At 42.4% G+C, this 16944-nt stretch overlaps 1 protein-coding gene across 1 annotated transcript in view; it reads left to right on the forward strand.

The window, feature by feature from the left end:
• Positions 1-7497, forward strand: part of cacna1ha (calcium channel, voltage-dependent, T type, alpha 1H subunit a) — a gene marked incomplete at its 3' end in the record, with an annotated part of 61179 nt that extends 53682 nt beyond the window's left edge. The window contains exons 34-36 of the mRNA XM_080043640.1: positions 10-178; positions 3029-3186; positions 6061-7497. Coding sequence (XP_079899766.1) covers positions 10-178; positions 3029-3186; positions 6061-7497 — 1764 coding nt within the window. The remainder of the gene's footprint in view (positions 1-9; positions 179-3028; positions 3187-6060) is intronic.
• Between the last annotated feature and the right edge of the window lie 9447 nt (positions 7498-16944).

The following is a 16944-nucleotide window of genomic DNA, read 5'->3' on the forward strand; positions in this document are numbered from 1 at the left end:
CCCCTGCAGGACGAAGAGGAGCAGTACAGGGACCGGGACCTGCTGTCGCCCAGGAAGATGTCTGTATCCAGGATGCACTCTCTGCCTAACGACAGCTACATGTTCCAGCCCGTACGGCCCGCCAGCGCCCCCTACCCTCTGGAGGAGCTAGATCTCAGTCCCCAGCACCAGCATTCAGGTAACTCATCTGTTCAGCATTTAGATCTATATATAACACATACGACATGAGATCAGCATGGAGTCACTGATATTGTTCTAACAGACCCAGTTGCCAATCATGTTAAAAAAAAACTACTTAATACTAAAGTGCATATTTTTTTAAGTCTGAGTATGAGGTCTCTATGGAGTTTTTTGGACCCTCCCATTTGCTAACTACATGTGGGGCAAATGTGTGTTAAGCTACTAGAGTGCCATTTAGTGCCGTTAAAGCCCCAATTAGGAGGAATTTAGAGTGCTGGCAAAATGGGAAACCTTCGGGGAATTCAAATCCTGATCCTGTATTTTGAATTCTCTTGGGGGGGGGGGAACAAACAGCTGTTGGTTACAGACAATAATCAAGACACAGAATGACAAATATGGAAACTAGAGTTGCAAGTTGTCAGTCCCCCGACGGGAGACAACAGCCAATCAGTCCCACAAGTCAACACATTTTCAGTCTTTGGGAAGCTAATTATGTTAATCATGGAGTACCCTGCATTGCTTGCAAGTGATTATATTTCTAGCATTGGACTACAGTATATGCAATGACCATGAGTCTTGAGTTAATATGACAAGATTCTCAAATCGTAGTATCAAGTAAAGTAGTAGTAGAGCAGTTACCCAGTACAGATATGTGTAGCTTACTAGCAGAAGAAAATACATGTTGGGCTCCAGCAGAGATGAATATTCAAACTCAGACTGAGACGGAACCAGCTGCAGGCTCTGGCACAGCATGCTGCTTTGATTAACTCTCTGTTGCTGGGAAAGTGAAGGAGCGCTAATCAAGGGGGAGGGATAAACAAGAGGGAACTGGGCTCAGAGCTGCAGTGGGATAGTTTGTAAACATCAAAGTTTGAGAGTCAATTTTGGCAGAGTGGAAGGTTTTTTTGTATCTTGTTATCGCATTGGTGATTAAAGGTGGAGTCAGTGATTCTTGTTGTCAAAATCACTTTTTGTCCAAATCAGTGATTATCTCCTCACGATCCGCTATCTGTTCCTACTGTGTGTATGCGGAGGAAAAATTAAATCTGGTGTTAATACACAGCCTAGGCTCTGTAAACTGGTGTGTAAACAAAGGGGGTCCACTGTAGCTAGCAACATGCCCGTCTAGGGAATGCTTTAACACTGGATTTTCTTCCCAGCACGAAACAGTAAGGACAAGTAGCGGATCGTGAGGAGATATTCACTGATTCTGACCAAAAGTGATTTTGACAACAAGCTTTCTTAGGAATCACTGACTCCCCCTTTAACCATGTCGCAGATGATCAACAATGGTAAACACTTTTGTGTATTACGTGATATTCATGGTGCTTTCATTGTTTCTATAGTTCCAGCTTGGGTCTTTAAACAGAAGGAAAAAGACAAAAGACAAATAAGAAGCTGAATAAACATGCTGAGAAAAACACTGCTCTCTAAGCAAGCACTGACAAGCGCTGTTTTATCCGCAGTCAGATTTCTAATGGCATGTTGTGGCCAGGCTGTGGACAGGCCCAGCTCTGTCCCAAGGTACTGACACTGCAGTGGATGAGCTGATACATGTGAACCTCTGCAGCCTTCACACAGGCTCATCCGCTCAGCTGCGGAATCCCTTAATACTCCAACAGAATGACGCTTGACTTGATGGCCCAGCTGAAAAGTCAGAATACTTCAAAAAATATGTAAAGAAAAATGAGGAAAAAGTAATCATCACGGCTGTGGTGCTTTGTCTGTTGTTTGCGTTTTGAAAGATTAAAAGTGGTATATTTATAATCCAGTGACTTTACAGCTTGGCCAGAGAGTAAAAACTTAAAAATTAACTTGTTTAAGATCCAGCTCTGACTTTGCTGCCAATGTTTTGACCTGTTTTTACTGCGATTATGTTTGAACTCGCAGGTGCACTGGACCTGGTCATGTGTGTGCAGAATGCCTAAGATCCTGGTTACACACAGATAACAGTAGTTATTAAACACAGTTTGAATGTATGATGATGGAGTTACTCCCTCTGTCTTCTCTTTGCAATGCAAATTTTTGTCTACTTTGGACATGATCACCAGAGAGTATGTTATCGGGACCTAAACTCTCCCTGGCATAATTATGTCAATACAGTCACATGGAACTGTTCATGTAACCAGGATGTTACCCACCAGCAACCTGCCCTTACTGTATATGACTCTATCCCTGACAATCAGACCAGACCCGCTACTAATAACGTTTGTGTGCATTATTTCTCTCAGAAAACACTTTATTTTGAAACCAGATTTGAAGGAATTGCAAATGAATCAAAACCATGATCATAAAAACATGTCTAGTAAGCATGCAGTATGCTACAATTGGGACATACTTTTACTTATTTATCTCATCATAACTTAGCGCCTTGATCTTGTTTTCACTTGGAGGCTCTGTCAATATGACATCAATTCAGAATCACCCAAAATAGCCTGCTGATTTTCACACTAAATATCCCAACCGGATGTAGGAGGGCATCCGGGGTATTTTTAAGCAGGCTGTATCAGACCACAAGAATTGGGACATCCTAAATCTACCATACTAAATAGCAGAGAAGTATGGGTATTGGAAGACAGTGTAAATGTTATTCAAATGTTCTACTTGTTAGCCATCAAAATAAAGTGTTTGTAATATTGTACTTTGACAGTCAACCCCTTAAATATAGCAATTGAAATGATCCTAAAGTAATTGGAATTATTCAGAATGTGTGTATGTGATTGTACAACCCTAAATGTGCATGCATTTCCTGCAAGAAAGCATGGGTTATAAGCATTGAGCATTGAAATACTGTAGTACGTGCATTGGAGTGAATCACCTGTATATGACTGTTCATTTGTATCTCCAGGCTCAATGACGTCGGTCCGTTCCCAGCCATGTGAGAGACGCGTGCTGCTGCAGGTGCCGGAAGTTTCCCCCGTTCACCCTCGGCCATCTCCCGTCCTCCCCCCACCCCGCATCGCCCCGCCCACGCCCAGCCCCTCCCCACGGCCCCTGAACAGACAGGTGAGAGACCCCATTTCCGCCACAACCACATATTTTACAATGTTAAAGGTCACCTGTCGTGCAAAATGCATACACTTTAATACAAGAGACTTCCAAATTACAAAAGATAAACTACCCTCTTTTTTATCTTCATTCAACTTTCTGAAAACCTTTATTCAAACACCCCATTCAGATGCAGATTGGACTTTTAGTTATCGAAATAAATTCTGCGGGCAGCATTGCGTGCCATTGGTTCTCTTGGCCGCCCAATCACACAGCAGGAGGCAGGAAATGGATTAATTCAAATTTTAAGGAGGCGGGACTTGGATTATTTGATTTTTTCCGAATGCATCACAGCAAAGGTGCCTTAAGAGCAGCCAATGAATGCTCCACTTAAATACTGTAAGGTGCTCTTAGAGCAGTATTAGAATGTATCACAGTAAAGTTGAAAGAGCAGCAAATGAATGCTGCATGGAAATACTGTAAGGTGCTCGTTGCATGTAGTTATGACAAAATGTCCTGAGAGCAGAAAGTAAACTCCTGCTAAAATGTCCTTAGACCTAACATTATATATTAGAGGTACAAATTTAATCAGGCTAAGATAAGTAATGGATAAGCTAACATTAGCTATGATCCTAATATAGCTATGAGCTAGATAGCTAATGTTGCAAGTTACATCAATGGCTAGTTAAATAAGAGGGACTCTAAAGAAACAAGCAGCATTTAATTCATTCATATCTTGATATCATCTAATATAGTACAATATAAAACATTATTACATTTGCAACAATGTCCTTATGTTTAGAAAGAGCCATTGCCATGAGCTACTTAGCTAGCATTGCAAGTTAGCTAACTCACATTAGTTAGTGTAGATAGCTAGTTAAATAACAAGCCTTACTTTATTATGAAAACTTAAATATCTTGATATTTTATAATAAAGTTTAACATAAAACATGTCATTATGATCTCCTGGGATGTGTTGTGATGTCACTAGAAAAAATACAAATAATCCAAGCCTCCTAAACATTTGAAATAATCCATGTCCCGCCTCCTGCTGTCTCTGATTGGGCGGCCGCGAGAACCAATGGCATGCAATGCGGCCCTCAGAACATATTTTAATAACTAAAAGTCCACTCTGCCGTTCAGATATTTTCCCCATATGTTGTCATAAGGGGAGGAGTCATACCAATCCCCCATTACCAACCTAACTAAAACTGTGATACACACACCCCAAGATACCCCTGAATCTAACATGCAGTTAGATTCAAACCGGCAGTTAGATTCAGGATCAATAATCGATAGAGAGGGCCAAGCTACCTTTTAAGCGATGACGAGCTTTGTAGCCAACGCCGTGAATAAAATGGCTGAATGGTATACTGTATCCAACGATTTTAAAATAGATACAGATACATGTTTATAGATCATAGTCCAGAACTGATCAAAAGACTGCTTCAATAACCCTCTTTCTGCAGACTATAAGGAAGCCAGATCTATTCCTATTAAAACAATATAAATTATGTTGTAATTAAGTACAATATATTTATATTTGCTTACTTTCTCCATAGAAAATCTATCTGCAGTTATGCAGAGAAAATTATCAATACACCTTCGCCTTGTGACCAACATACATATTGTTTTGCTCTTATTAAGAACTAGTTTCCGAGAAAAAAGAGCATCCTGAATAGCATTAAAGCAGCTACGAGTAACATTTAAATATCTTTTAAACAGCCTCAGTTTCCTCTGATAATCATAAATGACCTTTAACAGCAAACAAGACCATCAGTGCAAAGAAAGACATTTTTATATAGTTTTTATTACTGCATTTGGTCTGGTCGCACACCCAGTCCGATTTTCGGTTCGCGCATGCAGGCTCTATGGTCACATAGTCTTATTGGTCGCAGATTTCAGTGTGGCGCAGCAACGCGATTTGAGAAGCCTATCCCTCCAGGTGAGGGAAGGGGAGCGGGAGCCTTGTTTGAGACAGTTATTTGTCGTCATAATGACTGATAACTGGGCTGAACCATCAAAGAAAAAAAAGAGAATGCAATGAAGAAAAGCTAAAAGGGAGTGTACACAATTTCACGGGAGCGAACTAGACTGCAGTGTTTACTCCTAAATGAATGAGCGTTACTAACACAAAGCTTACTTTGCCTCACCATCATCAGATTACCATTATTCATCTGAAATAGTCATTATTTACAACAACATAAACACATTACCTCATCGTGATCCATACTAACTGCCGTCTCTCGTTCATTCGCTTTCTGTGAGGACACGTAATCTTTCAGCTCCGTGAGAGTAGTTAGGTGACACTGCATCAACTCATTGCAATCAGGTGTGTGTGGCACTGACTGGCATTAGTTGAAGCAGTGTCACTAACCACTCTCACGGAGCCGAAAAGAGTCCGGTGCCCTCACACTTTCAACACACGGACATGCACTATATTGCGCCCTAACCATTTGACACTCGCACGCCCGGCACAAGCTAGAAAACAGCTTTACGACTGCGGACGTCGTAAAAATACTACCGCTTTTGTCCAAAGGGGCCGCCAACGGACACAGTTACTCGTAGTGGCTTTAAAAGAAAATTGTTATTTTTCAATTTCTGATTTCACAGAGTCAACAACACAGTACAAAATAGTGTCATCAGCATACAGATCTATTTGACAATCACTGACAAGAGACACAAGATCATTAATGTACATGGTGAATAGCACCGGCCCTAAAATGGATCTCTGTGGAACACCTTTAATTATCGGTAAATTACAAACACTATCTAACTTCACACATTGAAAGAAACTAGTTACATGAACATCATATGCCACCTTTCAATTAAGGCTAGGTTTATTGTATTGAAGAAAAGTGTCATGGCGGTGGTGTTTTTTTTATGTTGCAGGTTGCCGTCAAGGTGGATTCCGTGGAGTCCCAGGGTTGCGAGCGACAAGAGAGGCCCAACCCTATCCGTCTGCCTCCCCCGTCCCCTTCGCCACTCTCGCCACAGATCTCCTCCCCTTCCCCGCTGCCTCCTCCTCCCCCCTCCTCCCCCTCTGCCTTCCCTCTCCCCCCCTGCTCCCCGTCTGCCCTCTCTCATCCGTCTGCCTTCCCTCTCCCTCCACTCTCTCCCCTCCTCCCTCCCCCTCCTTCCCCCTCTCTCCTGCTCCCTCCCCCTCCCTCCCCCCGCCTGCCCCTGCGCCCTGCCAGCCTGCGGAGACCCCGGCCGCCCTCCGCCGCAGCTGCCTTCTGCGACCCAGCGGATGAGGAGGTGTGTCATATCACCAGCTCGGCCCAAAGCAGTGGGTGGTGGCACCATGGCGATGATGAGGAGGGAGGAGGAGGAGGAGGAGGAGGAGGGAAGGCGGGACGCAGCCACTCCCTCTCTCCCTACACTCTGGACTCTTCCTCCTCTCCTCCTCCTCTTCCTCCTCCTCCCCTGCTTCTGCCTACCTGCTCCAGGAGTCTGCTGAAGGACCGTGACTTTAGGAAGGGTTTCAGCACCGACAACCAGGGCTCAATGGACAAGCCTTCGTCGCTGTCATTGTCCGCCGGTTTCCCCGACGACCAGCGGCGCCACTCCATCGAGGTCTGCCTCCCGCAGGCTGACGAACAGCGCTTCACCCAGCGCTGTGAGAAACAGGCCTTCCCTACCAGGGTGCAGTCAGTGGGGGGCGGCCACAGGAAGAAGAAGATGAGTCCCCCTTGTATTTCCATCCACCCTCCCTCAGAGAGGGAACAGCCCCAGACGGGCTCGCCCCCGAAACTGGCGGACTGCAGCACCATGCTGAGACGCAGGACGCCCTCCTACGACTTGAGCCCGCACACACAGTCAAACACGCACACTCCAGACGCCTCAGCCGAGTCACAGACCATGATGTGCTCCTCCCCGATGCACAGGCCGCTCACCCCACTCCACGTGCCGATGCCGGGACACTCCCCGACGCACATGCTCACAGTCTCCCGGCCGTCCACACCCACCCACCCTCAGATGTACACTTCCCCGCACCCATCCACACCCACACCCACACACCACCGCCACATCCCCATCAGCCCCAACATCTTCATCCAGCCCCACGCACCACTCCTCCCAAACGCCAACATGCCTTTCTCACAGACGAGCTCCCTCCCTTCCCCGGCCGCGAGGCATTCCCCTATGGCAGGCGACTACATGCCCCTCCCCCAGTTCACCTTCGACCAGCCACAGTCCAGATACATGAGCCACGGCCTGTCGGCGGGCCTATCGGAGGCTGACGCGGCGGCCTCCTGCTCTTCCCCGTTCGACAGCAGACTGGGAAGCGGTGCGGGATTCAGCGCGAAGAATCGGAGGACCGCCCAATGAACTTTTTAAGCATTGCCTTCAGGAAGTTAGTTCATTGGTTCCAAAATCTCCAAGATTGGAGTAGAAGGGTCGCGGCTGACCTCAGCAGAGCTACTAGATACTGGGGAGAAAAAGGAGTTTACAGGGGAAGGGATTTATTATTATTTTTTAAAGTTTTTGTTTAAATGAATACTGAAAAAGACATGAATTATTCTTTCCAGAGACGCTGGTACAGTCCTGTCCTAGAATAAAAGACGATGGATTCCTTTTTCCCAGCGTGGAAGAGAGCAGATCCACTGGGCTGTACCAGTCAAACAGTACCCACTGTACATGGTGTGTCTGGGACTTGTACTGAGAACACACCAGGACTAAAGCCACCTAACTTCGTAGCCAAAGTTTTTTTTGTTTGACACACTGTCCCCCCCACCCCCAACCACGCGAGCCAATCAGGAAGCAGCGTCTGGCTGATAACCTCTGACCTTTTACGGGAAGTGGTTTTGTGAAATGCGAGCGTGGGGGGTGGATTGTGGGATATGCAACTTCAGGTTTTCTACAGAAGTTCTGCTTGCCCCTCCTCTGCTCCTCTGTCACATTGATCAGAGCAGCAGTGTGTGTGTGTGTGTGTGTGTGTGCGCGTAACTGTGTGTGTGTGTGTGTGTATATGTGTATGTGAGAGAGAGTGAGCCTATTTGTGTTTTTCCTATGTGCGAGTATTTGTCAAACCTGTTGTCATGGAAGTTGGCCATGTTATTCTTACGTCTGTGACGACACAGAGGGGGGGAGCAGGGCAGAGCTGTAGTGTATGTTTATCTGTGTATCTGTGCAGTGTAAATAAAGGAAAATACTGTATTTGGTGAGATTAAAAACAGCTCTATCCATATGCACATATTTTTATAGAGATCTAAAATGTTTTTGCACACAAATTTGAATTTCAAGTTGCTCGTTTTTTTTTCCCTCTGTTGTCCTCTTGTGAATGTTTTTCGTTTCAAAGCGGAAGGGCGCGGCGGATGGAGCTCGAACCCTCCTCTAGACAGGCTAGTTGGGGTCCAAGAGTGGGATTTTATTTTTCTATTTTGAAAAAAGAGAAAAACGAGAACAGGGGTACTTGTGTGTCTGTAGCTTTGTCTCGGATGTCTCTTTGTAGTTGATGTCTAAATAACAGTGTTAAGAAGTGGGCTCAGTTATGAAAGCTAAATTTGTTTGTTGAGATGTGTTTCCCTCACCTACAGTACCTCCCCACACTGAGTACAGTTAATCATTTTGTGTAAATGTGTTCGGGGCCAAATTGTCGATACCACAGGCTAAACCAAATCCAATCAAATTCCAATTTAAATGGGAATATTTTTGTTCAAAGGAATCAATGGCAACACATTAAAAGGTACTGTTCTTGTATCTTGCAAGCAGCTAAATTGCCATGGGAAAATATTACAAAATAAATAGTGTTATCAAACAACAACAACAACAACAACAACAACAACAAAAACTATGACCTGACGTCGCTGAGCCCAATTCTACAGCTGTTTTCAAGCTGGATCAGCTCTGACACCACTTTGTGTTCTGTACATCTAAAGACAACCAAACTAACTAACTTAACTAAATATGTGTAGCCAGAGTGCAATAATAATATATACAGTACTTGTGAAGAATATAGTCACATCCATCCATACATAAAACAACCACATTCTTGTGTTCGTAAAATACTGTAGAACTGTTATATATGATATACACCCATTTTTATACCAGAGTACTTCTTCTCTAGTGTTAATGCTACTTTACTGTAGGTACTTAGCCCAGGTGTGTGGCTGGAAGCATTAGAGTAGAGTGATGGTGGTGTTGCTGAGAGCAGAAGAGTGACTTGCATTTCTGCTGGGGGACTCCATATAACTAATTTTTCAGTTTCTATCACCCCCTTAGTTTTATTTTTTCTCCTACTAACTCACCACATTAGATCAGCATGAGATATTACCTTATTTGTTACCTACATATCAGTAATGTTAAATGAGAATTAAGTGATATGGTCCTTTAAGCTAACTTCCTGTCCCCTCCCTCACCACCACGTGAATGCACAGCCGTCTTGATCAGATAGTGCCGCGATGGAGAGCAGCGAGTCATCGTTCACGGGCACAGACACCCGCCTCTTTATAGCGCTCTGTCTCCTGATTGGGTAAAAACGAGCGGGATACGCAAAACTTTAACTGGCAATAACCGTAAAGCTGAATGACTGGGAGACCAGTGTTATGAACTGCACATGCTGTTTAAGTGATTGCAGTATGAATATAGAGAGACTAAACGTGTATATGCACAACAAAATATCACTTACTTCTCCTTTAATTAAAACATGCACCACATATTGAATCATGTTACCCCCAGAGACGAGAACGACAAAGAATGATTTTTTTTCCTTCCAGTGTACTGAATGTTCTCTAATACCAAGCCATACCTTTTATTCTGACACAGCACAATATAATATATATATATATTTATTATTCTGTTTCGTGCACAGTCTGGTTTTGGCGCAGTTACACAGTCCAGCAGCGAATCGGATACTTGATCCCATAGTAAAGGGCAGCTGGCTGGGACAGCGTCTTATATGTTTGTCGGATTTGGCATTGGAAACAAAATGCACAACCCCTCAGTAATCCGAGTGCAGACCAAAGTGCTTTGATGCTGTATACCCTAATCACTCTACAGACCTGGTGATTCTCACACTTGTGCAATGGTGAGAATTGTATACTTCTTGATAGTTAACGCCAACCAAATGAAAAAGTATTGTTGATTGATTAACTGGAGTTTTCAATGGCTATAAAAGAAGTGCTGACGCCTGCATAAAAAAAACTGTTTAAGCACGAGGCCAGTGATGAATCATATCATCTCATCAGCTTTATGTCTCCCAAGCAGTATGCATGTACATTGTGAGGAGTAAGGAAAAAAGTTTTAGCTTAGCATCATTTTGCCACAGGTCACCTTCGACCATTGTGAATTATAGCACAGTCCCATGATTGATTGTCCTCCCCCCTATAGACCCAGACATACAGTTCTGCTGCTGTGAGTTTCAGGTGTAGGTATAGTGAGGTTTGCATCTTAAAATGCAAACGCGGTATGGAAAAGCTCTCGACCTTTTTAGAATTCACACATTGAATACGTTGCTGCTGATGAACACAGCTTGTTCGTCCTTTGATAGCACCCTTCTTCTTCTTCCAGTTCTGACATGCAAGAGCACATCTGGTTGTTGGATTCTGTGACATTGTCCGCCCCTCCTGTAAAACATGGCACAGTCTCCCTCTAGTTTCCAAACCTGTTTGAATGCAGTATGTGCATCGAAAACACACACTGTTACCGTGCAACTGCTTTTGTCCCGTTGCATGTCTTCTTTCCTGCACCGGATTGTCAGTGACGGGAGGATTTTAAGTTGTCTGAAGAAAGCGCTCTTTCTGTCTGAGCTCACGTTTTGACTTGGGTGCGGACAGCCCCCCCTTACAGCATATTTCCATATTAATCGACACAGTTTTGGTAGAGTGACTGCATAATTGTTCTTACGATTTACAGATCTTTGGATCTCCGTATTTAAAAATCCTGTTTTTTTGAGGAAACAGTTTTTGACTATTGCATGTTCTGATTTAAGAATAAATAATAAATAAATATAAAAAAAAACGCTTTTGGGAAAGAATCATCTGGATGTTTTAGAGATTTTGATATTTGCATTTTCAGATGTTTCCATTTGTAGATTGACTGCCTAATTGCACTGGGCTTAATTGGTATGTGATACAATACTGATTAAAATGACCCTATGCTTTATTGTCCGATGCAATACTACAGGTGGTTATTTACTGTATGAGGACGGCACTCCTCTTTATACAGTTTTATAGAGAGAAAAACGGAAACCTAGTCGGTTCTATTTTTGTTAAGAACCGACGTTATTTATTGTTAAAGGAAAAAAATAACCTTTTTTCACTTTTTCCTCCAGATACTCTAAACATGGCGACAGTGAAACTAATTAACTGATGTATATTTGAAGTAGGGGTTAGCCTCAGTAACTGATGCTCTGTAACGGACAGATGAGGACAGTAATAAGTAGTGTTTTCTCAGTCTGACACTGACTGAGCCAGACTCCAGAAGGTTCAAACTGTGACAGAACTAGACTTTGATGATTGAAAAGCCTTGTATTTTCTTTCTTTCTTTCTTTCTTACTTTATTTAATTTTTTTAAATAACCCTTCAGTGATTGGCCCAGGCACCCCCGCCCCCAAACCCCCCCAAGCCTTACAAGGAGGGGAGGAGGTGTGTGTTCTGTCTGTCACAGGAGAGCCAACGTGTCTGCAATAATAAACCCTCCGTTATTCCCTGTACCAGAGAGAGAGGGAGAAAAGTTCAGGGGACAGGGGAGGTGTTTAAAGGCTCGACACACAGTCGGACTCTCTACATTGTATTGTTGCTGAGTATTGTGTGATGACCAACTGTTGTCCTGAAGGATGTTTCCCTGTCAATTAAAAAAAAATACAAGATTTTTTTATTCCTGACACATGCAAGTTGTCTGCTTTTGTTTCTTGTGTTGACTGTGCTAATTTACCTGTTAATTATGTTTTTCTAGTTGTTCTAGAGCAGTGGTTCTCAACCTTTTTTGAGCAAACGCCCCCCTGACCTTACCGAGATACTCTAGCGCCCCCCCCCCAAAAAAAAAAAATAAATAAAACACACACACACACACACACACACACACACACACACACACACACACACACACACAATTAAGAATATGTTTTGGCTACATCCTCTATCAACAATAAAACATATTTTCTGTGCTGTTTTGGTTTCTTATAAGAATTATTTAAAAAAAATCCCAATATGAGCCTGTTCTATGATAGGCAGATTTAACCCACTGTCAGGTGGCTGGTTGCATGAAAAGAAAAAACACTATCAGCATTGGTTGTAATCAGGGGTGTAAAGTAGCGAATTACATTTACTCGCGTTCCTGTAATTGAGTAGTTTTTTCGTGTACTTGTAATTTTTTAAGTGATTTTTAAAACCTATACTTTTACTTTGAGTATGTTTTTTGTGAAGTATTGTACTTCGTTACATTTTATATCACCTGCGTTACTGAGTAAAAAAATAGATAGGGAAAGGAGAGAAAAGAAAAGAAATATCGCGGGGGGCTTTTATTTTTACGGCACAATACCGGAAACTAACACAGTGAATGATCGACAGGAGGAGTTAACGCATTGCGACTACATGATAACAACAAACATGCTTCCCTTTATCATTAAAACAAAATAATCCCAGTTAAACTATCATTGTACCGCACGTGAAGACGTGAAGGCTTTTAAATGCAGCAAACCTTTCATCCAGCCGTGCGATCGGCCCCTCCCTCACCTGATAGTTTAGCTTTCAGTTTAACAGTGCAGAGTAGGATGGAGACGGTGCGTGTTGCCAGGGCTGCTGTACATGCTTCAGTGAGCCTCTCGCGGTCCACAGCGTTTAGTATATCATCCCTCTCCAACATATGAGGGTTGTGTCTTTAACATGGTTATGCTTGTACGTTAGTTTACTCCATGCTTTGGCTGATTACTCTGTTTTCTCCACCTCAGAGACAATAGTTAGTTTAAGTTTGAATTTCGCTGCGCTAGCATTAGCAATATCAGTAAACGTCATTATACTAGTCTGTGATTGGCTGATTCCTCTGCCGCTAAGGCTTCGATTGGCTGGTTATTCTGACTCAAAGACCTCTGATTGGCTGTCTGCAGAGCCTTCTCTTTTCTAAGAATGACAGTCAGCAGACCGCAGAACATAGGAGAGAATAGTTAAAAAGAGGTCGAGGGGTTAGAAACATGAAAAGTTAAAATAGGCTGTTTATTTCAGGTAACCTATTTTTGCAGTCAAAAGATTTATAAGATTTTTAAGAAAGTTTAAAATATATTTATTTAAAAAAAAAAAAAAAAAAAAAACTCTCGTGTCCCAGTCTGGTCCCAGCGCCCCCCTAGGTTGTACGAACGCCCCCCAGGGGGCGGTACCGCCCCCGTTGAGAAACCCTGTTCTAGAGCCTCAGATATGTATGAGTAAGTTTTTAAAAAATGGAACAGACAAAAATTGTCCACCAGCGATAGCCTAACTTAAAAAGGTATTTTTGAATCTCTTAAAGCTATAGTGCGTAACTTTTTCAAATAAATGAATGACTAACATTCCAGCCATTGCCAAATTACTTGACACAAAGTTGATTAAGCCTAAAGGCTCCACAAAACTATTTCTTAATGTGCTCAAGAAGTGCCCACGAAATGTTTTAACAATATATCTTTAAATGTATTCTTGGCAATTGTTTAACTATATAAAATAATCAGATTATTTGAATACCCAAATACTATGGCCGTGTCCGGACTGCCATACTAGCGTCCTACATCCTACTCACCATGGCCGTGTCTGAACTGCCATACTAACGTCCTACTCATACTCATTTTGACTTCAATTTGAGTATGTGACGGTTGGGTATGCGAGTTTGGGTATGTGAGAAATTCCCGGATGAGTACTAACTTCCGGGAAGATTTTGGGTATGAATCGATCGTATACTTTTCCTACTCGACCGCCCCACAATGCACTGGGTCTGGAAAATGAAATATTTTCGAGCAAGTTGCTAGGCAACAACATTGTTTGGGGTTCCGCGATCTGACAACTGTACGTGCAGTCATTCATAAACTCTTACAATAGATAAGAGATGAAGATAAATACCTAACAACATTAGAGTCACTAAGTGAAATGAGTGTTGTGAGTCTGATAGTGGAGAGAGATTAAAACAGATCGCTGTTCCACACACCGCGGCTCGTCCAGCTCAACTCACAGACAGCTGAGTGCTGATGAGCCGGACTGAGAGCGTCGGAGGGATCCTCCGCCTCAAAACATCATTATTATAAAACAAGAGGTCTAAAACACAGATGATGAACACAGGACTGTAAAAATCTAGTTCAATATCTAACCTGTAGAGGGCGGTTATAAGCTTAACAGTGTCTAAACTGCCTGAATCTTATAAGAAGAAGAAGAAATTCTTCATTGCTTGAGTATACTTCAACTGAGAACGTTTAGACGCAGCTCGCATACACAATCGATCTTTGAGTAGAGAGTATGCATGAGTATGTAGGATGTAGGACGCTAGTATGGCAGTTCAGACACGGCCCATCTATATACTGCATACTCTCTACTCAAAGATCGATTGTGTATGCGAGCTGCGTCGAAACGTTCTCAGTTGAAGTATACTCAAGCAATGAAGAATTTCTTCTTCTTCTTATAAGATTCAGGCAGTTTAGACACTGTTAAGCGTATAACCGCCCTCTACAGGTTAGATATTTAACTAGATTTTTACAGTCCTGTGTTCATCATCTGTGTTTTAGACCTCTTGTTTTATAATAATTAGGTTTTGAGGCGGAGGATCCCTCCGACGCTCTCTGTCCGGCTCATCAGCACTCAGCTGTCTGTGAGTTGAGCTGGATGAGCCGCGGTGTGTGGAACAGCGATCTGTTCTAATCTCTCTCCACTATCAGACTCACTTCACTCATTTCACTTAGTGACTCTAATGTTGTTAGGTATTTATCTTCATCTCTTATCTATTGTAAGAGTTTATGAATGACTGCACACAGTTGTCAGATCGTGGAACCCCAAACAATGTTGTTGCCTAGCAACTTGCTCGAAAATATTTAATTTTCCTGGGCGGGTAGAATTGACCCAATGCATTGTGGGGCGGTTGAGTAGGAAAAGTATGGAAGTTAGTACTCATCCGGGAATTTCTCACATACCCAAACTCGCATACCCAACCGTCACATACTCAAATTGAAGTCAAAATGAGTATGAGTAGGACGTTAGTATGGCAGTTCGGCCTCAAAAAAAATTCAGTAGGTTTGAAATTATATTATAAAATAAAATTGCCATATTGTTCCATTGCACACAGTGTCGTCACTTAACTTTTTTAAGGCTAGAAACTATGAAAAAGTTAATTGGTACAGATATATTGTAGTACAAGAAACGCTGTGTTTGACATTAAGGTAGCCTACATTAACACACTTTGGAATGTTTACGCAAAACCAAAAAGACTTGACCCTTAAACATTCCTTGATGTTTTTTGTTTGTGTATTATGTACTTATTTCTTCAACTGATGTGAAACTTGAAACGAATTCCAATTACAAACCACTGTGAACAGCACCTGCAATCCTACTCCGGCCAACACGGATAAGAGTCTGTCAAGATTAGGAGAAACAGTTCCTCACAAACTTTTTTTAAATACTGCCTTAAGATGGTAAGTTTGTTTTCATCTTGTGGGGTACCAAAGTGTCTTTAACAAATGTCTGCATGATGAAATTTTTTTTTTTTTTAAAAGGGATAGATCAGTGGTTCTCAACCGGTGGGGCGGGGCGCGGACACTCTACCGGGGGGGCGCGAGGGGGATGAAAAAAAAAAAAAAAAAAAAAAAATCTTAATTTTATTTATTTATTTTTTTTTTTGTAATTTCAATTTTTTTCCTGATATGTAGCCTAGTTCAGAGATGATATGTATTTTTTTTTCTTTCTTAACTTTTTTTGATAGGTAGTTGCCAAGTTCATCACACAAACACTCCAATCCACTGATATGAGATCAGTTTGCAATTTTCAAGTACTGAATTAATGGTAGGACTGTGGCCACTAGAACTGGTCTCTGGTCAGCAAAGGTCTTGAAAACAGCATAAGTGTGCTTGTGACATGCGTGCCACCCATGCATGCATGGGCACGTGTCCCAGCAGATTTTTGAAATCTGAATAAAAAAATGTAAGTTTGTAGTTAGCAAGTGTAACATGTTCTTAGGGCAGAATTTCATAAATAAAGGTTTATTTTTTTAGCAAGATATTTGGTCAAAAGCTAGTTGTCATCCGTCCCTCTGTCCAGTTGTTAGGCATCTGGCTGCTAGCAAGTTATGTTGTCTTGCTAATTTTACTATTCATCTGAATTGAAATAAATATTGACTTTTTCCTTTATTATCTTCGCCAGAATGCACCAGAATGCTTAGATTACATGTTAAAAACACAAAAAAATCTTCTGGGGGGGATGCCCCCAGACCCCCCTTCAGGGGTTTAGTTTTCTGACAAACATTACAATGGATACTAACATGATTTGGGCATTTGGGATTATAAATCATCTTTGAATTGGTTGTACATCATATCACATGCTATTCATTCAGGGGTGCGATGGCCACCCCACTCTAGCTCTGTGGCCCACCTTGGCCACCCCCAGTCAAAATTTCCTGGAATCGCCACTGAGACACACACAACTCCGCGTTCAGGCTGCACAGCACATTAATCGCAGGTAGCATTTTGAGCTAAATCTGGCCACTTTCCAAATCCAAGACTCAATAGTTGAAACATTCTCTGAACTGGGTTGTCAGACAGCAGTGTTTCCCATTGATCATAGACTTTGTTTTGTGAAGCTTTTTCATAACAGGTATACCTATTGTAGAATTTATTCT

Source organism: Ammodytes marinus, assembly GCF_949987685.1.
Source record: "Ammodytes marinus genome assembly, chromosome: 16".
In the NCBI taxonomy this organism is placed as follows: Eukaryota; Metazoa; Chordata; class Actinopteri; order Uranoscopiformes; family Ammodytidae; genus Ammodytes; species Ammodytes marinus.